The 27,376-nt window shown below is 42.5% G+C and overlaps 1 protein-coding gene across 3 annotated transcripts in view; it reads left to right on the top strand.

Moving 5' to 3' along the window:
• The first annotated feature begins 5,578 nt into the window (after window positions 1-5,578).
• Window positions 5,579-27,376, top strand: part of BEND7 (BEN domain containing 7) — a 52,646-nt gene continuing 30,848 nt past the window's right edge. For 2 of the 3 annotated variants that reach the window (XM_050936945.1, XM_050936943.1), the window contains exons 1-4: window positions 5,580-5,939; window positions 9,571-9,654; window positions 16,777-17,076; window positions 25,207-25,329. In XM_050936945.1, the coding sequence (XP_050792902.1) occupies window positions 5,879-5,939; window positions 9,571-9,654; window positions 16,777-17,076; window positions 25,207-25,329 (568 nt within the window). In that variant the 5' untranslated portion in view covers window positions 5,580-5,878. Of the gene's footprint in view, window positions 5,940-9,570; window positions 9,655-16,776; window positions 17,077-25,206; window positions 25,330-27,376 lie in introns of all 3 variants that reach the window. The other variant, XM_050936944.1, reaches the window with a different exon arrangement.

Here is a 27,376-nt window from a genome sequence, read left to right as displayed (position 1 = left end):
CTTCCTAGGTGGAGCACTTTGCATTTGTCTTTATTAAACTTCATCCTGTTTACCTCAGACCGTTTCTCCAATTTGTCCAGATCATTTTGCATTTTGACCCTATCCTCCAAAGCAGTTGCAATCTGTCTCAGTTTGGTATCATCTGCAAACTTAATAAGCAAACTTTCTATGCCAATATCTAAGTCGTTGATGAAGATATTGAACCGAGCCAGTCCCAAAACAGACCCCTGCGGAACCCCACTTGTTATACCTTTCCAGCAGGATTGGGAACCCATAATAACTTCTCTCTGAGTATGGTTATCCAGTCAAGACATGTTCCTTCACAGGAGAAGACTCTATCTTTCTCTTACTTTGGGTATTCATGTTAAACTAAGCTGCATTAAATTTGTCAGCCTTAATTCACAAAGGCTTGTACAAAACTTTTTTTGATCTTGGTTTGCTTCCCCCCCAAAATTTGATATTATTCTGATAGGTAATTTAAACATGTACATTGTAAAAATATGATAAAATGAGCATTTAGCTTTTAGTTTTAAATTTCAGCAAATGCAGAAATGGGGTTTGTCTATACACAGACAAGGTAGTATCTCTATTGGACCAACTTCTGTTGGCAAAAGGCAAGTTTCGAACTTACATAGAGGGCTGTAGCGCTTAATGAAGACAATACTTATGCCAATAGGACAGTTTCTCCCATCAGTGTAAGTACCCCACCTCCCCGAGAGGCGATACCTATGTCGAAGAGAGAAGCCCTCCCATCAACATAATGCTGTCTGCACTGGGAGTTAGGTTGGTTTAACTGTGTAGCTCAAGGGTGTGGATTTTCCACACTGCTGAATGATGTAGTTATACCAATGTAAGTTTGTAGTGTACACCAAAGCAGAGCTTCTCTCCTGAAGAAGAGCTCTGTGTAAGCTCAAAAGCTTGTCTCTCTCCATCAGAGGTTGGTCCAATAAAAGATACTACCTTACTCACCTTGTCTCTGTAAGGTCACGTCTACAGTACAAAATTATGTTCACCTCACAAGGAGGCATACAGCCACTGCAGATACTAAATCACTTGTGTGTGTGCATACTTGGCTCCTTGTGTCAGCAATGCGTGTCCTCACCAAGAATGTTTGTACTGATTGTACTATCAGTGTGGGGCATTGTGGGATGGCTCTTGAAAGCCAGTAACAGTCATCATAAGCAACATGTTGACATAATTACATGATGTGACGAAGTAGGGATTTTCCCTTGTTATTTTGTATGTGAGCCTATGTGAGTCTTACTGATTTGCATGAATGGTGTGTGTGACTTTTGCCGAGGCTGCTCCAGCTGCCTGCATAGATGCTACAGCTGCCCCTTCATAACCTGAGATCCAGGAGGGGAATGTGGCCGGGTGCCTCTGGCCCAGGAAGAGAGACAAAGGCCGAGGAGGAGCAATGGGCAGGGCAGGGGCCAGGCAGCTGGAAGTAAGTCAGTCTCGGCTGGCTTGGGGCACAGGAGGAGGGCCAGGGCCCTGGCTCTGGGCTCCACTCCCCTGAAGATGGACTTGGCTGAAAGTCACTGATTTCTGTGCTAACAAGTTCTACCCTACGCTGTGTTCCCGTCGACTAATAGACCTTCTGTTTTACCGTCTGGCTGAGAGTCACTGCTGACTGCAGAGTTGAGGAGCAGGGCCATCTGCCTTCCCCAGGAGGCCCGCCCGGGCGGACTCGCTGCAGGAAGTGCATGGTGTGGAAGGGGATGCTGAATGCTCTGAGGTCAGACCCAGGAGGGTTAAAGCTGTGTAAACTTCTTGCCCTGGAGACACTATGCTCAGAGAGAGGAGGCATGCTCCCCCAGAGTCCTGACTGGCTTCGTAGGGAGTACTTCCAGAGCATCACCTAGGTGACTCCGTGACAAATCAACTGTGTCTGTACGCCGCTCCAGAAGGTGCTGTTACTAAATGGGTGTAAAAACAACGAGCAGTCCCGTGGCACTGTCATAAATGGATAGTTAAGAGTTAATAGAACAAAAGTGCTTCATATCTCTTTTGCCTGTAAAGGGTTAACAAGTTCAGTGAGCCTGGCTGTCACCTGACCAGAGGACCAATCAGGGGACAGGATACTTTCAAATCTTGAGGGAGGGAAGTTTTTGTGTGCGCTGTTAGTTTTTGGTTGTTGTTCACTCTGGGGGCTCAGAGGGACCAGACGTGCAACCAGGTTTCTCTCCAATCTCCCTGATACATGTTTTTATATGTCCAGAATAGTGAGTACTAGGTAGCTAAAGCGAGTTAGGCTTATGGTTGTTTTCTTTATTTGCAAATGTATATTTGGCTGGAAGGAGTTCAAATGTGTATTTTGCTGAAAGGATTTTAATTTGTACTTGTATACTTAGGCTGGGAGGGTATTCCCAGTGTCTATAGCTGAAAGACCCTGTAACATATTCCATCTTAAATTTACAAAGATAATTTTTGCTGTTTTTTCTTTCTTTTATTAAAAGCTTTTTCTTGTTTAAGAACCTGATTGCTTTTTTATTCTGGTGAAACCCCAGGGGACTGGGTCTGGATTCACTAGGGACTTGGTGGTGAGAAAGGAGGAAAGGGGGAGAGAAAGGTTAATTTCTCTCTGTGTTAGGATTACTTTCTCTCTCAGGAAGAGTCTGGGATGGGGAGAGGGAAGGAGGGGGGAAGGTGAATTATCCTCTCTGTTTAAAGATTCAAGGAGTTTGAATCACAGTGATCTTCCAGGGTAACCCAGGGAGGGGAAGCCTAGGAGAGGCAACGGTGAGGGAAAGGGTTTACTTTCCTTGTGTTAAGATCCAGAGGGACTGGGTCTTGGGGGTCCCCGGGCAAGGTTTTGGGGGGACCAGAGTGTACCAGGCACTGGAATTCCTGGTTGGTGGCAGCGCTACAAGTACTAAGCTGGTAATTGAGCTTAGAGGAATTCATGCTGGTACCCCATCTTTTGGACACTAAGGTTCAGAGTGGGGAATTATATCATGACAGGCACCTTAAAGACTAACAGATTTATTTGGGCACAAGCTTTCGTGGGTAAAACACCCCACTTCTTCAGATGCATGGAGTGAAAATTACAGATACAGGCATAAATATACTGGCACATGAAGAGATGGGAGTTACCTTACAGGCAGAGAAACAGTGTTGACAGGGCCAATTCAATCAGGGTGGATGTGGTCCACTTTCAATAATTGATGAGGAGGTGTCAATACCAAGAGAGGGAAAATTGGTTTTATGGTGAGCCAGCCACTCCCAGTCCCTATCCAAGCCCAAATTAATAGTGTTAAATCTGCAAATGAATTGTAGCTCTGCAGTTTCTTTTTGAAGTCTGTTTTTGAAGTTTTTTTGTTGAAGCATGGCTACTTTTAAATTTGTTATAGAATGTCCAGGGAGATTGAAGTGTTCTCCTTCTGGCTTTTCTATGTTACCATTCCTGATGTCTGATTTGTGTCCCTTTATTCTTTTACATAGAGACTGTCTGGTATGACCAATGTACATGGCAGAGGGGTATTGCTGGCACATGATGGCATATATCACATTAGTAGATGTGCAGGTGAATGAGCCCCTGATGGAGTGCCTCATGTGGTTGGCTCCTCTGATGGCGTTGCTAGAATAGATATGGGGACAGAGTAGGCAACAGGTTTCTTACAAGGATTGGTTCCTGGGTTAGTGTTTCTGTGGTGTGGTGTGGTGTGTAGTTGCTGATGAGTATTTGCTTCAGGTTGGGGGGCCCTCTGTAAGCGAGGACTGGCCTGCCTCTAAAGGTCTGTGAGAGTGAGGGATCGTTTTCCAGGATAGGTTGCAGACCGTTGATGATGTGTTGGAGAGGTTTTAACTGGGGGCTGTATGTGATGGCCAGTGTTGTTCTGTTATTTTCCTTGTTGGGCCTGTCCTGTAGGAGGTGACTTCTGAGTACCCATCTCGCTCTGTCAATCTGTTTCCTCACTTCCCCAGGTGGGTATTGTAGTTTTAAGAATGCTTGATAAAGTAGGTGTTTATCTCTGTCTGAGGGATTGGAGCAAATTGGTTGTATCTAAGGGCTTGGCTGCAGACAATGGATCATGTGGTGTCCTGGATGGAAGCTGGAGGCATGCAGGTAAGTATAGTGATCAGTAGGTTTCCGGTATAGGGTGGTGTTTATGTGATCATTATTTATTGCACTGTAGTGTCCACAAAGTGGATCTCCACTGGTTCTCCACTTATAAGGTAACTTCCTTCTCTTCATGTGTCAGTATATTTATGCCTGCATCTGTAATTTTCATTCCTTGCACCTGAAGAAGTCGGGGTTTTACCCCCGAAAGCTTATGCCCAAATAAATGTTAGTCTTTAAAGTGTGACATGACTCCTTGTTGTTTTTGTGGATACAGACTAACACAGATACTCCTCTGCAAAATGGGTGTAGAGAGGCATTTACATCAGCAGAAGCCAAATTTAAGTGAAGAACATTTCCACAGCTAGTTTGATGCAAGGCAGCTTATGTCATCCTAACCTTGTAGTGTAAACCAGGCCTAACGCACTTAAAAGTCGTTTAACCCCCAGGGTGGATCCAGCTATGCCAGCATAAGGCATCTCCCTACTGGCATAGTTGTATCCACACTAGGGTAGCAGTATAAATATTCTGGTTAAAAATTCCACCCCTAACGGAAACAGTTGTTTTGGTACAAACACTGCGTGCAGACCAGGCCTAAAGGAAAACCAGGCAGAATCATGCACCTTTTTTCTTTGCTTTTAATTGAAGGCCGGTGTCAAGTATTCTGCTAGTCTGAAAGGTGCTGCCTTTGTCTGACCCAGGGCCTGACCTTTGCTTACATGACAAATCCTTCCTTGAGCAGAGCCCTGGGCATGGGGGAGAGCTGCTGGGGGGAGGCAGCCTCAGGCAGGAGCTGACCCCCAGTGAAGGCTGCTTGAGAGCTGAGTCCAGCCTCTTCCTCTCTGGGCCCAACCCCCCTGGGAGCTCCACTGCAGGCCAGCGCTCCCCTTGCACGGCAGGAGGCTGGGATGTGGCCCCATGTGTGCCCAGCAAGCAGCACCCCCTGCACTGGAGAGAAAGTGGCCCTGGCGCTCCAGGCCCGGCTGGGGGGATGCACCCTTGGGGACTGGGGGGCAATGCCACCAGCCTGCCCCGCTGTCACCCAGTGCGGGATGAACAGAGGCGCTGGCTGCCCCCGAGCGCCCTGCGGGGCCCCCAGCCGGGGGGCACCCGCGGCTCTAGGAGGCGGTAGCGGGAGCCAGCCCGAGCGCGTGAAGGGACTGCACTGGGGACGGGGGGGCGCAAAATGGCGCCGCCCCTGCGTTCCCCTCCCCCTGCCATAACGAGACCCCGACCCACCCCCCCGGGCCGGCAGAAGAGGGGGAGGTGCAGAATCCCCCCCCCTCTTACTTCACGACCATGAGGCTGAAACCGCTCCTCCCCCTCCCAGCTCCCTTGGGGCCCGCTGCCGCCGCCGCCGCCTCGGCGTGGCGTGGGGCTGCGGGCCGGCCTCGGGGTGGCGGCCTGCGGGCCAGGCTCCCTCAGCCACCACGGGGCGCGCTGTGGTGCGCGCAGGCTTCCCCCAGCAGGTGGCAGCGGGGTCCCGGGCGCCGCTGTGGTAGCGACACACGCCAGCCGCGGAGCGCTTCCCTTGGCGGCTCCCCGGAGGCGGCCCGGCCGGCTCCCCGCACACAGCCAGGGCTTCCCGGGCGCCGGGCGAGCAGCCCCCCGCAAAGTTTGGGGTTGGATCCGAGGGGGAGCCCGGAGCCAACTTGTCCCAGATCGCCGCCGATCCGCAGTTGGAACTGAAATCTCCCAGCCCCGGTTTATTTTTGCTGATTAAAGGGACGGACCTTGGTCCTGTGGCTGTTCAGCCTCCAACTCGCTCTGTGCCATCCCCTTTCTCCTTCCTTTCTTCCTCCTCCTGCCCACACCATGGAGTTTACTGAGAGGAAGAGGAGCAGGAAATCCCAAAGCTTTAAACTGATCAACCAAGGTAAAGTGGGGCGGGCGGGGGGTGGCTTGGTGTGTGACTTTTTGCTTATTTGTCTCTCGAAAGGACTTTAGGCTCAACGTGTATCAAAGGAGAAGAGCAGGATGTTATGAAATGTGTGCTTCTCCCTTCCCTCTGCCTCCTTCAGTGTCTTTCTGCCTTCTCTTGTTTATTATTTAACTCCTTGGATTTGTTTTGAAAACCCTCTTCCCCAGCGAGGGCATGGTTTTCAAGGCAGATGTTATCCGCAATAAAGTTGGATCGCAATTTCCTTGTAAACTCAGTCAACCAAAAAAAGCGAGTCAGGAAATTATCAAAATAATGGTACTTGGGGAACAGAGAACCCTTTCGGTATTCAACTCCTGTGTGCTTTTTTTCCACCCTGTTGATTGCGTACATACACGTATTTCAAAGAAAAACCGAAAAGAGGTTGCTTTAAAAAAAAATCAGCGCAGCTAATTAATTGTACATGGGTAAGGAAGAATTCCTGGCATGTAATTTGTTCGCTCGGTGTGTTTGCTTTGCGAAAAGAAGAGGGTGTTTTAAAAGGGACGGTTAAGAAAATACTTGGATTTATGTCGGGGAAAAAACCAGACCTCTCTATTTCGACCTTTGAAAAAATAAGATACAGTCGCTGTTGGTCATTTTCACAGGTGGACTTTACAGCCTTAGTGTTTTAGTTTGGTGGGGTTATGTACTGCTACTCCAGCTGATTAGATCTTTTACTCTCATTGATTTGACTTCCGTGTTTTAAAGTATTGAACTGAAATATCTCCATGGAATGCTGTGTGTGTCCTGCATGCTAAGTTCAAGGCAAGTGACTTCTTTGGTGTAATGTCACACTTTTTTTTGTAATGTGACGGGTTTGCACTTAGTATATTTAGGCATCCCTCTTCAGTCAACGTTAGAGTAAAACAAACGGGAAGCACAGGAGTTTAAAAACGAAAATAACCTCACTATGAGGAAATATTGAACAATTAAATATTTTCATTTTAATGTTACAGTAGAATCTTGAGCATTGCTCATAACATACTTTTTTAATCTAAAAGAATACTGTCAGGTCAAAATTGGCCAGAAACCTACTGTAGGTTTTGTAAAAACAAGCATTTGCAAACACATTTCTGCTGGCCAAATATCTGGGGTTTAACGATCCAAAGGAAACAGGTTTTATTAACAATTATATATTCTCTTGCATTGCTTATAATATAAGCATTGCTGAATTGTGCTAGATTATGAGGATCTGAAAATGAAACTGATTAGTTGTTTGTTTGTATTTGCAAGTTGAGAAAACTAAGAAGTGACGAATAACACAGTCAAAAGTAAATTAATATTTTACAAACATTGAGTCTTAAGGTGTCATTTGTAATGTAGATAATTTTTTGAATAATACTTTTAACTTTAAATCATAGATTAGCTAAGAATTCACTAGTGAAAATTTAGGGTGTTTTTTTGGTTTGTCTGAGAACCCTTCTGGTTATAGAAATTTAAAGAGACCAACCACACTAAACACAATTTCTGAAAAAGTTGTATTTTGATTCTGGGAGAATGGAGAAGATAAAAATTGTATTTTAACCAAGTGAGATTCAGCTTTCATGTACACCCCCGCGATTTCCTATGCAAGTTGATTACCAAGATAATGATGTATAAATAGGTGTCTCCCTGCTACTCAGCCAGTGTTTCCTGCTTGAGTCATTCAGTAATTTCATAGTTTAGTGTTTACTGTGAGGAAATTGATAGGGATTTCATAGGCCCTGGACTACAACATCGCAGGCAGAAGAAAGGACTAAGGGAGACACCCACTGTTATATTGACTTATATTATCTAAACTATTGTTATGTTTACTATAGCCTGTCTCATCCCAAGAAATCTCAAAGCACTTTATCATCATAATGAACTAATTCAGACTACTGTATACATAAAATTGTGTATACCTCGAATGCAGCCATCTCTGGGTGAAATGCAGTAACTGTCATACAACAGTTAAGAAACGGTGAAGAGTACCATATCTAACTGGAGATGAGATAGAATGCAGTCTGTTTCTCTAAACATTGTGAATCTGCCCCTTACTATAGTTCTTAAACATTATTACACACTTTTGCCCAGATTTTGACAATCTTCACCAGGAGATATCAAAATATAGGAAAAAGTGAATAATGTATCAGATTCTGGTAAATCCTCTTTTTATATTTATAACAAAAGAGACTTAACTTTTCCCACCTCTGTGCCTGGAACTTTATCTTTGGTCCCATGTGCTGTGCAACTTAATTCTCCTTCATCCATCTATCTGCCCCTATCCAAAAAAACCAAAACCAAACCTCATTTCTTCTGACTTACCTATCATCACTCACTTCTTCACCTTTCCTTCCTTATGTTCACAATCCTCATCCTTCCCTTCTGTCTGTCAGGTTGCTGTATTATGTGTGGTTTTGATTTCCTGCTGGAGAGTCTTTATTTTTTTTTTTTTTTTTTGTTTGAGGTGGTCACACTAATAGTGCTTTACAAATAATAAGTAACAATAAAGTCCGTATATTAGGGGATCTTTACATTTTGGACCTGATTATTCTGTCAGAGAGGCAGGTGCCTTTCTCATAAAAGGAGTGAACATAATACTCCTTGCTTCTGTTGTGCCATTTTTCTGACTATCTCAAAGCACTTTCCCACCCATTAATTAAGGAAGTCTCACAACACCTTTATGAAGCAAGTGAATGTTATCAAAAACACTTTACAGAGCGAGAAACTGAGACACGTGGAATTCAAGAACCCAGTTCTGGTGAGGTGCTGAGCATGCTCAAGTCTTGTTAAAGTCAGCAGGAATTGAGAGCGTGCAATATCTTTCAAGAATTGCTTAGTACCTTATTATTCAGTCCAAAGTGATTTTCCCAAGGTCATGGTCACTGTCAGGTTTGTCAGTAGCAGAGTCAGAAATAGAATCCTGGTGTGCTGTCTCCTAGTATTCCCATTGTAAATGCTACTCTCTTCTGATTTGCATGTAGAGAATGTAGTTGTTCTTACTAAATGCACACCCGTGGTCAGAGCTCAGACTGTTTATCCAAGTAGCATTTCATTTGAAATAGAAAATCCAGTGTTTTTATGATGGCTGTGGAAATCAATTGCCATGAGTCAGTATCCATATAGAGCGCCCAAATCTGGTCCCATAGGAATTCAATGACCAAATGACGTCAGCGGCACAGGATCAGGTCCCAGAGCTAAAAATTTATCCCGTAATGTATATCACTAATTAATTTTGTTTTGAGATAAAGTGTGAAAGTTACCCTTGGCCTACAAGAGGGTAAAGTTTTCATTTACGTTATATATTTGCATTCCATCTGTAAGGCAAAAATTCAGGTAATAGGCATCTGGTGAAATAATTTACTGTGAAAAGGCACATAGTAATTTATGCCAGGCGTAGCTTGTCCCTAAAATCAGTGCAATATTTCAGTTCTCTTCAGTGTGAGCAAAGTTTTTTAGGAAGTGCTGATACAGAGCACATTTTTTGTGGTTAATTTGATGTACATGGAATAAATTGCAGATATATTGATAAATGATGTAGTAAAGCCGTAGCAATGTCTTCAGTGTTCATTTTTTCCAGATCGCTTGAGCTCTCTCTTTTTTTTTTAATCCTTTTTCATTCCAGATTATCATCACGAGGTATATAAGATCTCTGACTACAGCAATGATGTTAATGGGGAGACCAAAGAAACACAGTCGGTTTTTTTAGGTATGTTCTTTTGTCAATTAATTTATGAGCAACACAGTGTAGCCATTTGCAATTAGGGGGCAGTGCAAAGAGCTGTATGCCATTGTTTAATATGACATTCTCTTCAAGACCTTTTTATTTTACAGATTGCTAATGTATCCTTTTATTAACATTGCTAAAAGTTGTAGTTTCAGACATACATGTTTATTAGAGTCTACACAGAGTGCTAATTATCACTCACTCTCAGAGCCAGATGCTGACTGGGCATTTTTGCAGCTCTCTGTTCACCCCATTTACATTGCATATTCACTAGCATGCTTCACTGGCAATAGTTTGTGTAATTGGGGTATTACATCTTTGACATCTGGATAACAGAAATTCAATTTCCAGGAAGCTGCTATTTGTTTGGTGTTGCTTCTGCCCTGGGTGGGACAGAGGATTAATGTAATGTCTTAATGTAATGTCCTTTCACCTCTGTAGCCTGGCTGCTAATACTGCCATCGCAAAATTGAATTAAATCAACAGTCAAAAATGTGTAAAGAAAACAGAGATGTAATATATAGTCGGCTTTAACTACAACTTGATAGAACCGGTTATCACCGAGCCGCTCGTCATTTTTGTGGCTGTGTAGTCTTCCTTTTACATTTTCACTCCTGTCTTATCTAGAGTCTGATCTTGAGAGGCTCTGAGCCTCTGCAGAAAAGAGCTAAGTGTCTTAACCCATGGACTCGAAGCTACTCAAGACATCACCTCATTAAAGGCCTGATCCACCTCCCAGAGAAGTCAACATGAGTCTTTCAGTTGACATCAATGCAAGTTGGATTTGAAAACAAATCCAGTATCTCTAATCCTGAATAGTCCCATTAAATTCACATGAGTAAAGGTTGTCAGGCTCAGGCTCCGGGTCTGATGTTTGAATCAGTGAAGCCCCATAATTGTCTGGCAGATATTGACAGCATGTCTGTTTTAGCACAAAAATGTTAGCTCAGAGATGAGCATGCAAGTCCATGAGAGGATTGTACCACTGTATCATGCAGACAATACTATTACATATAGACACAATGTCTTTTAAAAAGTTGATTGCATACACAATTTGTTTTCTTCAGTCTTTGTATTTTATTATCTTCACAGAAATGTTAATAATGTAAGATACCTCCTATCTGAGTCTTTTTACAGTGCTTTTGACTTGAAATTCATTCTTTGTCTTTGAAAGGTTAATGTGGAAATCTAATTATTATCCTGGTAGCCAAATGTGTGATGAGACATTTGTCTGTGTAATTAACAGTGAAGAACTTTTATAGTTTCATAAAATCGAATGCCACATACAGTATGCTGTGTGCATTTGTTTTGAAGAGGTGTCCAAAACAGAGATGTTTATGGCTGATATAAAGTGGAACTGAAATGTACTGTAATGCAAGTGTCTGTGCATTTTACAGCATTTCACGTTGTTAAAATGGAAGTCAGCAGATTAATAACTTTATTTTGTCATGATAAAATAAATAACATGTACTTGGAACGGTGGAACAGTGCATAAATTACTCAGTAATTCCAAGAATATATTCTGTTCCAGGAATAATATCCTCCGCAATTTATTCGTACAGAAAAAGTTGACTTTACATAAGTCTGTGAAATTACTTGTTAGTTTTAATAGAATTATATCCAGGTATGATTTTTTTGTCAGCAGCTACTATAGTTAAACTTGCAAAAGGGTTTCTTATATATAGCTGTGTTTTCAAATAAGAACGACCGTACTGGGTCAGACCAAAGGTCCATCTAGCCCAGTATCCTGCCTTCCAACAGTGGCCAATGCCAGGTGCCCCAGGGGGAATGAACAGAACAGGTAATCATCAAGTGATCCATCCCCTCGTCCATTCCCAGCTTTTGGCAAACAGAGGCTAGGGACACCATCTTTGCGCATCCTGGCTAATAGCCATTGGTGAACCTATCCTACATAAACTTACCTAGTTCTTTTTTGAACTCTGATATGGTCTTGGCCTTCACAACATCCTCTGGCAAAGGGTTCCACAGACTGTGCGTTGTATGAAGAAATACTTCCTTTTGTTTGTTTTAAACCTGCTACCTCTTGATTTCATTTGGTAACCCCTAGTTCTTGTGTTTATGAGAAGGAGTAAATAACACTTCCTTATTTACTTTCTCCACACTAGTCAAGATTTTATAGACCTCAATCATATCCCTCCTTAATCATCTCTTTTCCAAGCTGAAAGTCCCAGTCTTATTAATCTCTCCTCATATGGAATCTGTTCCATACCTCCAATCATTTTTGTTGCTCTTTTCTGAACCTTTTCCAATTCAAATAAATCTTTTTTGAGATGGGGCGACCACATCTTCACACAGTATTCAAGATATGGGCATACCGTGGATTTATATAGAGGCAATATGGTATTATCTGCCTTATTATCTTTCCTTTTCTTAATGGTTCCTAGAATTCCTAGTGGGGGGTGGATTTGAAGTACACTCTTCATTTAAAAAAATGCGTGCAACCCTGTTAATTTAGCTATATATTGAACAACCCTCCAGCTGAAACATCTAGCTGTAGTTTAATAGTTGTAAGCATGAAAGTACAGCAGCCCTGCTCCAGGGGAAAATGTTTTTGATCTAACTGATTATAAACTTTTGAAAATCTTATACCAAGCACACACAGTAAAGGATGCTTCCCCCCACCCCCCGCCCACCCTTTGCTAAGCTCATCCAGGGCTAACTCCTCCTCCAATTTAAGTCAATAGCAAAACTCCCACTGATGGAGAATCTGACCCTAAGAACCTGATCCTGTAAATTGCGCTGCTGAGATGGATGTCTGCACCCATGTGGACCTTTGTTAACTTCACTGGGGTTCCACATGGGCTATGGGGTTGTCCCATGTCCTTGCAGGATTGGGGCCAAAGTGTACAATGAGGGAATGTTGCTATACCAGATGTGCATAATTTAGATATAAAGCAAAATGGCTAATAGCAGATAACTACAAAGTAGCTAGGACAACTTTTCCGTTGTTTTAGAAAACCTGATCTGATAAAAAGGATCTCCCTCCTGCCTCTATTTTCTCAGCCAAAATACTTCCTGAATCTAGGGAAATGTGCACAGAGCAGGGAGGGATGAGGCTGGCAGTCCTAGTCCCACCTTTTCTACCGACTGGCCTTCATAATTGTCTCTATTTCAAAACCATAATTTGGTGACGTCTGAAGAGGATTACAGCAGAAACAGCTGAAGTTTGAAAGTTGTGTTTTGGTATGGAAATAGTCCTTGCAGAGGAGGGTTGCATGTTTTTGTGCCAGGAGAAATTCACTTTCTTTTGACCAAGTGTTTGTAAATCATATAGCCTGCGTATGAGAGTTTTGGCTGGCTTATTAGCAATGCACATAAGAAAGGATGCACTGGGCATGCACATGTGTGTAGTTGTGTGCTTTAAATTCCCTGGTCCCTTGAAGTGCTTTGAATTGGTCTGTGTAAATTCTTCAAATACAGCAGCTGGGTTTGCTGGCCTTTGTCCAGGAAGACAACATTCTGGTGATGTTCTGAATGGAAGAACTTGAATGCTCTCTTGCGATTATTTGTAATTGAGCAAAACTTTGAAGCTGTGTAAAGTAAAAGATATAGTCAGTTTTATTTTTTAAATATTTCCTACTTTTTATTTAAAATAAAAAATGGGAAGTTAAATTAAACTGCTCTAAGGGAACATTAAGGTTATTTGTTTAATTTATGCACTTATCAGGAAATGCCAAAGCAAAGGATGAACGTGTAATTTTAACTCTTCCCTCTTGAGCCTATGCTTGTATTTCAAGAGAGATTTTCATTTCATGATCACATACCATTTCTTAGCTACTACAGTATAATATAATTTTTTTCACAACGTGAGATAGCAAAATTATGTAATTCTATGTACCACTGTGATAAAGACAGGTTGTGAAATTATATGAAAAGTACACAATGACCTGTATTTAGACAACATACTACATACAGGTAAAGTATAACAATAAAGAAAACTAGTGAAAACATACTGGTGAAGTAGGGGTTTAGGCATTACATTACAACTTTACCAGTGGTGTTTCATTAATTCAAGTTGCTATAAATATGCTGTTGTTTTACTTAATACAGTTAAATATTTAGCACCTGGAAGCACACATGCATTTGTCAGTGGGAGAATTCAGTTTGTACCTGTTTTAATTTGAAGTATTTTGATGATTCTCAAAGCAATATATTGTAAATTCTGTACATAAATTCTCACTCATTAAGTAAACAGTTCAACATTATTTTAAAGAGAGCACATCCATTCCTCAGAATAAGTAGTATCTGAGCTTTATTAAGACACCTTGAAGTTAGGCCACTTGAAAATTACAAATTAGTTACGCTTTGGCATAGAAGAGTTATAGTTGAACAAGAAATAATAAGTATGTTTTGTCATACACCTTGGTTATGAACATTTCTCTTGAAAAATGCTTGTGATATATTAAAATAGGGCTAGATTTTGCCACTTCTACGCACAACTCTGTGGTGGAGCAGAGCCAGACATGGCAATGTTGAAGCTAAGTTAGATGGGAGATGCAGTGATTCTCTGGAGATAGATTTTGCAGCTGTCCTCCCATGTTTATTCTCCACTCATGACCAAAGCTCTGCTTCAACATAGCTGGTCTATGGGCACACTGGGGTTGCAGGATGCACAGTTACAGACTATATTGTATATTAGTTTAAAAAAAATAGGATCCAGTTCAGCAAGGTATCAAAGCACATAGCTATTATTATTTGCATTGTTGGCTCACCTAGGATCCCCAGTCATGGACCAAGACCCCATTGCGCTAAGTGGTGTTACTCCTGGAGGCAATCTGCTCCAAAAAAATAAAATTTCTGTGCCAAAAAATTAAATTCTGTACAGAATATTTTAAAATTCTGCAAATTTTGTTTGTCAAAATAACACTACATAATCATGCCAGTGTCAATTATTTTGGTAATTTATTTCAAAATACCTATCAGCAAATATGTCTGTAACAATACAGACACACACAAAAATTCCCCCAGGAGTGGAGAGTTAAAGAAACCCCTATGACAACCCAGTTCCTGTTTCTCTGTCACGTTCCTCCCAGCCAGGGGACCAGACACCCACAACCCCTTCTTCCCAGAGCCCACCTGTTGCCAATACACCCGAACCTCCTTCTCCCCAGAGCCCAGCTGCGGGCCCACCCTTGCCCAGACACCCGTCCCCCTCCTCTCTCCAGAGCCCTGGGATCCAAGAGGGAGAAACTGCCTGATGCTCGGTCTCAGGCTTGCAGAGTTTCCTGCATGCCGTCCTCTCCTTTCCCTCAGGGCCAGGAGCGCCGGCAGCCTTTTTGGCGTCCTAGGCGGCAGAAGGTCCAGCCCCCGACAGAGGCTGCGGAAAGTCCCGCCCCCGAAATAATGACAACTGCCACAGCGGCCGAACATCCAGCTGCCATGGTGACACCCTCCCGCCCCCCAAAATGTTAGTGCACTAGGCGACCGCCTAGGTCGCCTAAAGAGTTGTGCTGACCCTGCTCAGGGCATGCTGGGAACTGCAGCTAGCTCTAGCTCCCTCTCCTCCCCCCGCAGTGTCTTCGATGTGCAAGCTGGGCTCTTCCAAGTCCAGCAGCCTCTAGTGGCCATTAGCAGCACTGCAACCCCTTTCTGTGGGGAAAAGTAAATTCTGCATGCGCAACGTTTAATTTCTGCAAAATTCTGCATTGTGCAGTGGTGCAGAATTCCCCCCAGAATATGTTCTACAGCCACAACAAAAAGACAGTTCCTACCCCAAAGATTTTACAATCTGTAAGACGAGACAGCAAATGGGTACAGACGGAGGAATACAAGGAAACAATGAGACCACGCTGGTCAACATGATGTGCTGTGTTCTCAACTGCCTAACTGTTATCAAGTATTTTAGGCATCACAACAGCCTAATTTTCATGAATAGTCTCACTGAAGTTGTTGACACTGGCTGTTCACGTTCCTGAAGTTGTGCATGTGTTTAAGGACCTTGCTGAATTGGATCCATTATACATTTCTTCCCAAAATCTGTTTTGTACAGCTATTTTTCCTTAAAATGCCTTTTTTTGGGGTGGTATGTAAGAATGGAAATTGAAATCTTTTCTGAAGAACAGATGATGCCAAGTAGCACCGTCTTAAATGTATTCTAAGAGGAGGATTGATTCAATCAGTTTCTTGATCTTCATTATTCCTCTTGCTTGTGATATTTGACTTTTTTTCTATTACCAGTAAAAAATAGAAGCTTCTTATTTCAGAAGTAGTTATGAATATTTCCTTATTACTAATGAAATGTAGTGTCTACTTTAATGAGAAAAATAGCTACCGTCTGCCCAAAACATATATATTCATTGTGCAATCAGTAGTTTCATACAGAAAATTAATTCTTAAATGGTGCTGAGAGCATTAAGTATGTAATTGTTATTATTTAAATCTACTGAATTTATTTGAAACACTTACATTTTTCTTGTACATATTTTCTTTTTTCTCATATAATCTGCATTTTAAGGCATCCAGAAGTTTGGCTATATAAGGCTGTACATATATTAGCTGTTTTTAAATTTATTTCTATGTATCCCATTATGATGAAATTCCGACGACCAAGGGACTGATCCTTTTCCAATTAAAGTCAATGGGAGCTATGTTGTTGATTTCAACGGGAGCTGGGTCTGTCCCTTAATAGGTATCTGGCTCCTCTTTTTACAGTCTGATCCTGCACCCTTTAACTCAGGTGAAACTCCCATTGATGTCAATGTCTGAATAGGATTAGGCTCATAAAATAATAGAGTATTTGAAACAGCTGTACCCATTGTTGTTCCCTTCAACAGAAAAGACCAAACACCATGGTATGGTATACGTAAGAGCTTTAAAAACCATGGTATGGTCTTTGTAAGAGCTTTAAAAACAGTATTAAGAAAGTCAAGATGAGAGGGTTTTTTAACCATGGATATCCCAACTACTGCCATATTAAAGCATGGCAGAATACATAACTACCACTCGAGTATGTCTTTTATTTTTATTTACTTGTTGTTTGTAGTCCAGCAACTAGAAACTCTTATTGGCATCTAAAATCACTAATCTCTACCCATTACCATTTTTGCTAATTTACAGTGATAACTGTGGCTCTGTTTTCATTAGGAGATGAAAGCCGGGAAATTAAAAAACAAATTACAGGGATGAGAAGATTGCTGAATGACAGCACTGGAAGAATCTATCAGCGAGTTGGCAAAGAAGGAGAAAAACTGAAGGAAGAACCCCAGGATTTAGATCTAGCATGGGCCCAGCGCCTGACTGCCCTGGCGGACTCCCAGGCGAGCCTCCATCCTTCTCAGAATGGTGCATGGAATGAAGTATCATCTCAAGCTAGCCATTTTTCAGGGCAATATGGGACTCGGTCTAAAAGCTTCCAAAATGAAACAAGAACCGTAGGATCCAATGGTATGATCTAAATTAGCTATTCCAAATACTGTTTTTTACTATACTAAATATCTACCTGTGTTCAGATAATTTTATTAGGTATAAATACGTTATTATAGTTATCACCTTGAAAGACTGTGGGTGTGGGCCTGGTGCATGCTGCTCCCATAGGCCTTAAATTTTAAAGTGGATTCCTAGTGGTGGTGCATAATATTAATATTTTATTCTGTAGACTTTATTTCTGTACTTATTAAAACCATTGTTACTGAATTCATAGCGCCTTAAGGGCCAGATTTTGTTGCTCATACTCACAGTGAGTAGCACAATGAAATCAGTAGCACAATGAGGTCAGAGGACTGCTTGTGAGTAAAATCCAAGTCTGCGTGAGTACAGGTGGCAGAATTGGACTTAAATTACTTTGTACATCCAGATATGAAATACCATTGTAGCTGTCATCTAAAATGCCAGTTTTTTCCACATAGGGCACACGTAGGCTTTTGTTCTTATAGGACCGTTAGGGATAAATTGTAATGGAATCTGGAGCATGTTGTCCATCCCGCTTCCAATGTAGGCTTGTTCCCTGAGGTGGATGTTCCAGTGCTTTTAAATATCACAAATAGCTTTCTCTACTCCTTTGGAAGATTCTTCCGTAATCTGCAAGATCTCTCTGTCTGAGAAATTTCCCTGACATTGAACCTAAATTCCAAATTTCTAATATAAAACCTGCCTCAATTCCGATATCTGGTTTATCAAAATTTTAAATGGCAGTTGTGAGCTTCTATCCAAAAACATTGTCAACTAAATTACAGTTGTCCCCAGAGATATTAATAATTGCCATAGAACGATATCTGCTGTGTGTCTTATAAGGACGCACATGTATTCATCATTTGTAGCAGATGCAGAAATGATTACTGTTGTTGTTCCCTATGCTGTACAACAGAAAGTACTATCCCTGCACTCAGAAGCTTAGGTTTCAGTCCTCCTGGATTGGCGATGTCCCTGTATAGACAATGATTGGACTCGCATGTATTGGGAGATTTAGAGGATGGTGTTACAGTAACTCAGGTTTTGTGGATTTGTTTGTTTCAGTGTGACAGTATATTTCAGAGATAGAGTAATTTAGGGTTTATGGGCCTCACAGGGTTTTGTTTTTTAAGGAGAGATTTGAATGAATGGAGGATGAGTGCAAGGGGATAGGGTGGGAGTTCCAAGTGTAGAAGACAGCACAGACAAGCGTGGAAGAAAAAGGTGAAGTGGGTGCAGGAATTATTGTAACCAAAGGAAAGAAATAATGACAATTGTAAAGCAAGGGGCTGATTCTGCACCACTGAAGCCAGTGGGAGCTTTGCTTAGGTAAAGCCTTAAGGCACTAATCCTACAAGCGGACCAGGATGGACATATTCCTATGTTCAGTTAGTGCCCCACTGATTTTAGTGGAGGTCTGTCTGGCACAGGGATCTGGTTTAACATCTCAATCCTGCAAACACTTATGCTTGTAAGTGAAATGTTTACAGAATCTGGGCCAAAATTATTTTTTTGAGATTTTTCTTTTTTTTTTTTTTTTTTTTTTTTTTTTTTTAAATTTCTCTGAATCTTTAGAGGATCTGGCAGCAATGTGCCATCTTAATTGCTTTTTGGTTACGCTCAAATTGTTTTTGATGAATTGTACTAAGTGCTTTTCAAGAATAAATTTGTTAGTGTAGTAATGTTGTTACACCAACATGATTTACTATCCGCGGATCCATTTATAGAGAACCATCCTGGGGTACTTGCTGATTATGCAGAGAGAATCACCAAGCGATGTATCTGTGTCTCTTCCGTCATACAAGCCAGTGTCAAATTCACATGCTGGCTTGCCTCCAGAATGGAGGGAGATGGGTCTTTAAAGACTACTCCATAAAAATAAAAAGTCTGCTCTCTTTTTAAAATTAAAAATTTATTTATAACAAGTAGAAAAGAGTTGCATTTGTCCTCTAAAAATGATAAGGTAGTGCTTGGAACAATGATTGAGACCATTCTACAAGATGTTTCTTACTCCACTGTTGTAACTGATTGGAAGAGAGATGATGGAAGAAAAATAAAAACACTTTATGAATATGTATGAAGTTGGCAGAAATCTGCTTTGATTTGAAATACTGGTGGTCTCTTTTCCCATTTACAATACATATGGTAGATTTACATGGGTAATTTCTATCAATGCTAATGGGAATTATAATGTAAATCCCACATGCCTCAATGGGAAAACAGACCCTTTGGTTTTCAGTTAGGGCCTCTGTGCCTTCATTAAGAATGTATTATATCTGTAACAGGAAAGATTAACAGGTATTTACTGGCAGTGTTTGCTTAGTCAAAGTTTCTATGTTCTAGAGACAAATATGCAAAATCTGAAAATATCTGCTCTTTGAAATATTATTTGCTAAGCTCCTGCAATTTGCTGGATGCCCAAACAAGTGAGAAAGTAAGACTGAGCCTGTCCCAAGGAGCTTATTGTTCAAAGATAGAGCAGATAGGATGACCTCGAGAAGCCCAGAGGGAGGGGTGACTGGGATTTTTTCGTTATTGTTGATAATATAACTGACTTACTTTTTGTCAGACACTCAGGGTACGTCTACACTACAGGATTATTCCGATTTTACATAAACCGGTTTTATAAAACAGATTGTGTAAAGTCGAGTGTACGTGGCCACACTAAGCACATTAATTCGGCAGTGTGCTTCCATGGTCCGAGGCTAGCGTCGATTTCCGGAGCGTTGCACTGTGGGTAGCTATTCCGTAGCTATCCCATAGTTTCCGCAGTCTCCCCCGTCCCTTAGAATTCTGGGTTGAGAGCCCAGTGGCCGATGGGGCAAAAATCATTGTCGCGGGTGGTTCTGGGTAAATGTCGTCAGTCATTCCTTCCTCCGGGAAAGCAACGGCAGACAATCATTTCACGCCCTTTTTCCCTGGATTGCCCTGGCAGACGCCATAGCACAGCAACCATGGAGCCCATTCAGTTTTTTTTTTTTTTTTACAGTCACCGTATGTGTACTGGATGCCGCGGACAGAGGCGATACTCCAGCGCTACACAGCAGCATTCATTAGCTTTTGCATGATAGCAGAGATGGTTACCAGTCATTCTGTACCGTCTGCTGCCAGTGTAATTTGGCAATGAGATGACTGTTATCTGTCCTTCTGTGCTGTCTGCTGCTATCATGGGTGCCCCTTGCTGAGATCGGCCGGGGGCGCAAAAGCAAAACTGGGAATGACTCCCCGAGTCAATCCCTCTTCTGTGGTTTCTAAAAATAGAGTCAGTCCTGCCTAGAATATGGGGCAAGTGTACTAGAGAAGCAGTGTATCAGAGAGCACAGCTGCTCTGTGTCAGATCCCGCAGAAATGATGAGCTACATGCCATTCATGGGGGGTGCCCCTGCAACAACCCCACCCGTTGCTTCCCTCCTCCCCCAACCTTCCTGGGCTACCATGGCAGTGTCCCCTCCATTAGTGTCATGAAGTTATAAAGAATGCAGGAATAACAAACAGTGACTTGTTAGTGAGATAAAATGAGGGGGAGGCAGCCTCCCGGTGCTATGACAGTCCAGGCAGGACATTAAGCGGTGCGGAGGAGAGGAGCCGAGCATGCCGCTGCTATGATAGTCCAGGCAGTACAGAATCTTTTCTTTACACAGGACAGGGAGGGGGCTGATGGAGCTCAGCCCCCAGTTGCTATGATGAGGATGGTTACCAGCTGTTCTGTCCCATCTACTGGGAATGACCAGGAATCATTCCTATTTTTACCCAGGCACCCCTGAGACCAGCCAGGGGTATTCAGCAGTTATCAAGCACGGGCTGATGGTGACAACGGATAGCAGTCATATTGTACCGTCTGCCACCAGAGAGGGGAGAAGAGCGGATACTGCTCTTCACTACTGCAGCATCGCGTCTACTACCAGAATTCAGTAGACATAGGGTGACATTGAAAAAAGTCAAGAAACGATTTCTTTCCCTTTTCTTTCACGTGGTGTGGGGAGGGAGTAAATTGGCAAGCTATACCCTGAACCACACTGGACAATGTGTTTGAATCTACAGGCACTGGGAGCTCAGCCAAGAATGCAAATACTTTTCGGAGACTGCTGGGGACTGTGGGATAGCTGGAGTCCTCAGTCCCCCTCCCTCCCTCCATGAGCATCCATTTGAGTCTCTGGCTTCCCGTTACGCTTGTCACGCAGACAGCACTGTGTAGCCTGTAGATTTTTTTTTTCAAACGCTTTGGCATTTCGTCTTCTGTAACGGAGCTCTGATAGAACAGATTTGTTTCCTCATACAGCGATCAGATCCAGTATCTCCCGTACGGTCCATGCTGGAGCTCTTTTTGGATTTGGGACTGCATTGCCACCCGTGCTGATCAGAGCTCCTTGCTGAGCAAACAGGAAATGAAAATCAAAATTTCGCGGGGCTTTTTCTGTTTACCTGGCCACTGCATCCGAGTTGAGATTGCTGTCCAGAGCAGTCACAGTGGTGCACTGTGGGATACCGCCCGGAGGCCAATACCGTCGATTTGCGGCCACACTAACCCTAATCCGATATGGTAATACCAATTTTAGCGCTACTTCTCTCGTCGGGGAGGAGTACAGAAACCGATTTAAAAAGCCCTTTATATCGATATAAAGGGCCTCGTAGTGTGGACGGGTACAGCGTTAAATCGGTTTAACGCTGCTAAAATCGGTTTAAACGCGTAGTGTAGACCTGGCCTCAGTATAGCTATTTGCCTTGCTAGAGGCGGCAGGGAGTGGTGGTGTTGCTGCTGAATTTTTATACCAAGCACATACGCATTTGGAAGCTACCTTGAACCTAATCTTCTACTGACAATAAGGCTTTGTCTACACTGCACAGCTTCTAGTGACACATCCATGTCGCTAAAAGTTGGGCAGTGTAAATGCTGTTTGTCAGCACTTTTGCTGACAAAATAATTCCACTCCCTACGAGCAGGGTTTACATTGTCGTCAGGAGACTGCTCCTGCTGACAACGAGCTGTTTTCACTGCTGCTTGCTGTGGCAGAACTTTTGTCTTCGTCGTGGGGGAGGGTTAAGCACCTGTGAATGTCAAAAGTTTTAGTGGATTATGGAACCCAGACCAGTAGCGGGATGAGCTACTCAGCCAACTTCAAGTCTAGGGTTCCGGCTGCCGGCCCCTTGCCAGCCAGGGTCCCGGCCGCCAGCCCCGCTCAGCCCACTTCTGTCCTGGGGTTCTGTCTGCCACCCGTGCTGCCACTTTGGCACACGAAACCTTACATTAATGGAGACTTGGCACACCACTTTCCAAAGGTTGCCGACCCCTGATGTGCAGAGGCACTTACGTTGGAAGGAGCCAGATTTAAGTGAAGACACTTCCACAACTAGATCGATGCAAGGCAGTTTACGTCGACCTAACCAGGTAGTGTAAACCAGTTCTAAGTCTGAATAGGCCATGTACAAAGGAGGGATGAGAGATGGGGTCAAACTTGGGCTTGTGCCAGATCAGTAAATCCCTTTTTGTTGTTAGTTTTGTTGTTTTTTAATTGAGACTGCCTTCCTAGTCTTCGGAATCACTTTTTTTTATTTGAAAAAAAAGAAAAAGCAAGTTGCTACCTTTTAAGATTGCAAACAAAACCATAAAATATGACTCATGTGTAACTGGTGCAGTTGTGTTCACTAAATTCACAGAGTGCCTGAAACAGAAGGTCTCAGAAGTGTGAGGTGCCCCATTCATCTCAATGTGGTGTTAACAGTAAATTCCCAGGGAGAGAATTTTAAATTGTAGCATTCTTAATTACTTTGCTGATGGCAATCAAAATATGTAAGAAAGGAGAGGAAGGGTCATATTGTGAAGTTCTGTGCAATCTACTGTGAATGACATTCCACTTTGGTACCACAAATGGGGAGGCTCTTGGGAGAATTACCACTACTTATTTTCACCCCAGTCTGATCTATGGGGATGTCACATAAAGCAGTGTGATTGAAGAATTAAATTTTCCATTAATCTTTGATTCCTAGTCTTTATTTTGATTTTTTTGGTGGGACAGTGGGAGATTCAGTTGTTTAGTTTGCCAATACTTCTCTGTGGGAAGGGCTAGTGCTTACAGGACTTTTGGAAGAAGATGCTCTTAGGAGAGATGTGAAGGAAGAGAGGAGTAAAACATGGTGGGTCACATCGGGCATGGTTTTCCAGGGATTGGGTGAAATGTGGAAGATGCTCATTCACTATAAATTAGCATGACTCCATTGAAACCAGTGGAGCTGTGCCAGTTTACACTAGCTGAGGAGCTGCTCCAGAAGGTACAAGCTGAAACTAGAAAGTTATTAACAAATAGGAGGGAGTTCTAAGAAGAGCGACAAAAATAATTGAGGCTGGAGGGACTTCTGAGAGAAGATTAAATGAGTTAATTATTTGTCTGTACTTCCACTTGGCAAAACTTGTCGCTCAGGGGTGTGAAAAAAAGACATTCCCCTGAGCAACATAAGTTACGCTAACATAAGTGCCAGTGTGGACAGCGGTATGTCGGCAGGGAAGCTTCTTTCATTGACACAGCTACCGCTGCTCATTGTGAGTGGTTTCATTATGTCACCAGGAGTGGTCTTTCCTGTTGGCTTAGAGCAGCTACACGAGAGATCTTACAGCGGCACAGCTGCATCAGTACAGCTGTGCTGCTGTAAGCTCTCTACTGTAGACGTATCCTTAGAGTTTGCTAAGTGATAACTAAAGGGCAAACGATAACTCTACTAGTCAAGTTGGAGAAAAAATAAACAATAGTACTCTCCAAAAGTTCGCACACCTGTGATACAAAAATGAAATGACTTGTATTAGGTTGCAAAGAATCCTGTGGCACCTTATAGACTAACAGACGTTTTGGAGCATGAGCTTTTGTGGGTGAATACCCACTTCGTCAGATGCATTCACCCACAAAAGCTCATGCTCCAAAACGTCTGGATTCTTTGCTGCTTTTACGGATCCAGACTAACACGGCTAGCCCTCTGATGCTTGTATTAGGTTGTTCAGATCTTCATTATAGGATCATCCCTCTTTTGTGCTTTGCAAAACAGTAAAATAGTTACCAATTTAAATAATCGTCATTAGTCTTCAGTATTAATGGTCATTGAAATGAATAGGGGCAGTTCATGTCTGGTTAGAGGTTCAGACAGACCTTTGCAGCAGTTGATATTCTATTTGTATTTTGAAGGTTTTCTTTGCACCTTTAAAGGCTAGAAACTTAAATCTTTTATAACAAAAACTTTAGATTCTGCAGCACAAGATACAGCTAGCAGAGGAAGGTGCCAGCTCTTTGAGCTTGTGGGAGTCACCCCTTTTCAAGACCTCCAAGTATGTGAAAGACAAGAACAGTCTGGAGACTGAGGCAGAGTTAAGGTTTTTTCAGGGGGTAGAACTAGAGGTAAAAGAATGAAATTAAGAAAAGGAAAATCAGGCTGAAATATCAGTAGGAAATTCTGGACAAAGGAATCTATTGAATTGTTGAATTGTCTCCCAAGGGGAGTTGTGCGAACATTATCTCCTGGGACACAGCATGAGAAAATGTTCTGTAGGAAACAAACCTCTACTGTCAGAAGGATGGAGCAGATTATGTAGATTTTCTTGCTGATGGTTCTTTCCCATCAGTAATTTCTGTGATTCTGTGACCAGAGGATCTGATTTTCATTCTCAGTTCTTCGTGTTATAAAGCAACATATGTAGGTAACATCCAATTTTAGAATTGGTAGGCCCTTTTTTAATGTATAATATAAACCTTTATTACACAGACGGCTACCCATTCTTTGTAGGGCTGTTCTAGGAGATGGGTTTTTTTGTGCATGATAAAGTGAGTACATTTATAATGAGATTTGGAGCTATTGTTATCTGAGATGAACTAGCCTGACGATAGAGAGCCCTGCTGTGAGAGCGCATTGTGTTCACGCTTTTGTGCAGTCCTCACCAACCCCTATAACACCATGTCGCCCCGAGTATGTGACATATACTGGTAACTGGATAAAACCCAATAGCCCCCTCCTCCCAAAAATGAATGTTTTGGTAATTATTGGCTGTGCTTTCCATGGGTCCAATTTCCCAATAGCGTACATTGCTAGCTTCAAAATCCCATCCAGCTCTTTTGATTGTATCATTATTTTATTTCATTTCTTCTTCAGGAGAACATCCAGGGGTCAGTTCATCAGTTGGACCGAATTGTTGTACTTGTAATTGCCAGTCAACTTTGCAGGCCATTCTCCAAGAGCTGAAGACCATGAGAAAGTTAATGCAGATTCAAGCAGGTACCATGATCTCTCTCTTTCTCACACTCCTTTAATCTGTGTGTGATATCTTTAGTCAGGATATTTCCACGTGCTTTCACTACAAAGAATGGTCCAGTGGCTGGGGAGACCAGGATTCAAGTCTCTGCTCCTTGGGGTCAATTTTTCAAAAGTGCCGAGGTGCCGTAGGAGCCCATTAAGACCCTTAGGCACCTAAGCTTTAGATCCACAAAGGGACTTAGGTGTTGCTATGCTAAGCATTGCAATGCCTAACTTTTAGATGCCTAGAAAATCACTAGAACAACAATGTGATCCACAAAGCCGGAGTTAGGCACCTAGGCTTTCTGTACAACAAATGGGAAGAGATAGGCACCTTAGACTGCAGTTCACAAAAGTCCGCATGCTAAGTGGGGAGATACCAATCATAGGGGTGTGTCCTGAACTCTGCCTCTCTCATGGAGATATGTGCCTAAGTCTGGGCTGCAGAAAGGCCTCTCTCTCTGCTTGTGATCCACTAATGGAAACCCTTCTTAGACACCTTGAGTTATTTCTTATGGGAATAAGTGAGGTAGGCACCTAACGCCACATAACATGGCCCTGGAACAAGGGTAGAAGGAGGAGGAACCGCAGCTCCTTTGTAACTTTTAGCTCAGTGGTTGAGATATTCATCTGGGATGTAGGAGCCCCTGGTTCAGTTCCCCAGTCTGCCTGATGGGGAGAAGGGATTTAAACAGGTTCCCCATCTCTAAGGAGTTACGCTGTTCATAATCTCTGAGAAGAAGGCAAAGCAGGCCTGTGTAGGCTATCTGTCTTGCTGGAGAATTCACAATGTAGTCAGGGAACTGTGCAGCGTAGAAATACCCAGCCAGGAGGAGGAGAAATGCAGGTCTCCGCCCAAGAGAGGTGACAGCTGGGAAACCAGAAGTCTGAAAGTGGGTGCCCTTGGTGAACTATGAGGGGGAAATACAGGAGCAGTCACCTGAACTATGACAGCCCTCAGTTAGAATTGTGGGGAGGCGGGTCTTTTAATGGAAATACGGTGAAAGTTGAAAGGACAAAAGAAGGTGATTCTATTCATACAGTATCATACTTGAAATGTTACTACGAGCTAAGGATAGATGAGACAAGTATTGTAATGTGTCAGCTACTGTGAGTAAAGATGTTTAGGTTTCAAAGAAGTGTGAGGGTCCTAGATGCATATGAGAAATCCCTTTACACAAGTAGTTACATTGATTTCAGGGCAATTATTTGCATCAGTAAGGATGACTTGTGGATACAAAATGCAGGACTAGACCTTCTGCAATAAAAACTGGAACCTAGGATAACAGGAGTGTTTCTCTTTTCATGCTGTGTATCTGTAACATAAATAAGTTCGTAAATTAATGGACCTCTTGATGAAAAGCTTTGGGTAATAGTTTATAGTTTGTGGTATGTAGACACTTGTTTGACACTCTTGTTACTTAAAAGAAAAAAAAATTGCACCTAAAATACAAATATGTACACAAAAACATAAGGATTTATTCTGATAGTTAAGCACCTTCCTATTTAAATGACAATATACAAATTGCAGCCCTTGTAATCGTTGCCAGAAACCTCTCCAAAATCCATTAAGTAAATACCACTGTGAATGTGGTTCCTATAAAGAAACCTTTGCAGAGGATGGCAGTTTGCAGTTCCCTGAAAGCTGTAGCATTTTCAATGGGGCTTTCAATTGCCCATGGAAAAAAGTAAGGTTCTACATTAAAAAGTTACATTGACACAACTTCGGTCGCTATGGAGTGTGAAAAATCCACACCCTTGAGTGATGTAGTTAAACTAATCTAACACCCAGTGTAGACAGTGCTAGATCAATGGAAGAATTCTTCCGTCAACCTAGCTACCACCTCTCAGGGAGGTGGATTACCTATGCTGACAGGAAACATGATTGTTCTCTATAAAGACAGCAGAGGGATAAACACCAGGGAGGGAGAGGAGTTGTTTCCATTAAGGGCCAGTGTTGGCTCAAGAACAAATGGATATAAACTGGTCATCAACAAGTTTAAGGTTGAAATTAGACTACGGTTTCTAA

This window comes from Gopherus flavomarginatus, chromosome 1 (genome assembly GCF_025201925.1).
Source record: "Gopherus flavomarginatus isolate rGopFla2 chromosome 1, rGopFla2.mat.asm, whole genome shotgun sequence".
Lineage (NCBI taxonomy): Eukaryota > Metazoa > Chordata > Testudines > Testudinidae > Gopherus > Gopherus flavomarginatus.
Note: the sequence above shows the minus strand (reverse complement) of the source record. Positions and strands in the feature narration are given on the sequence as shown.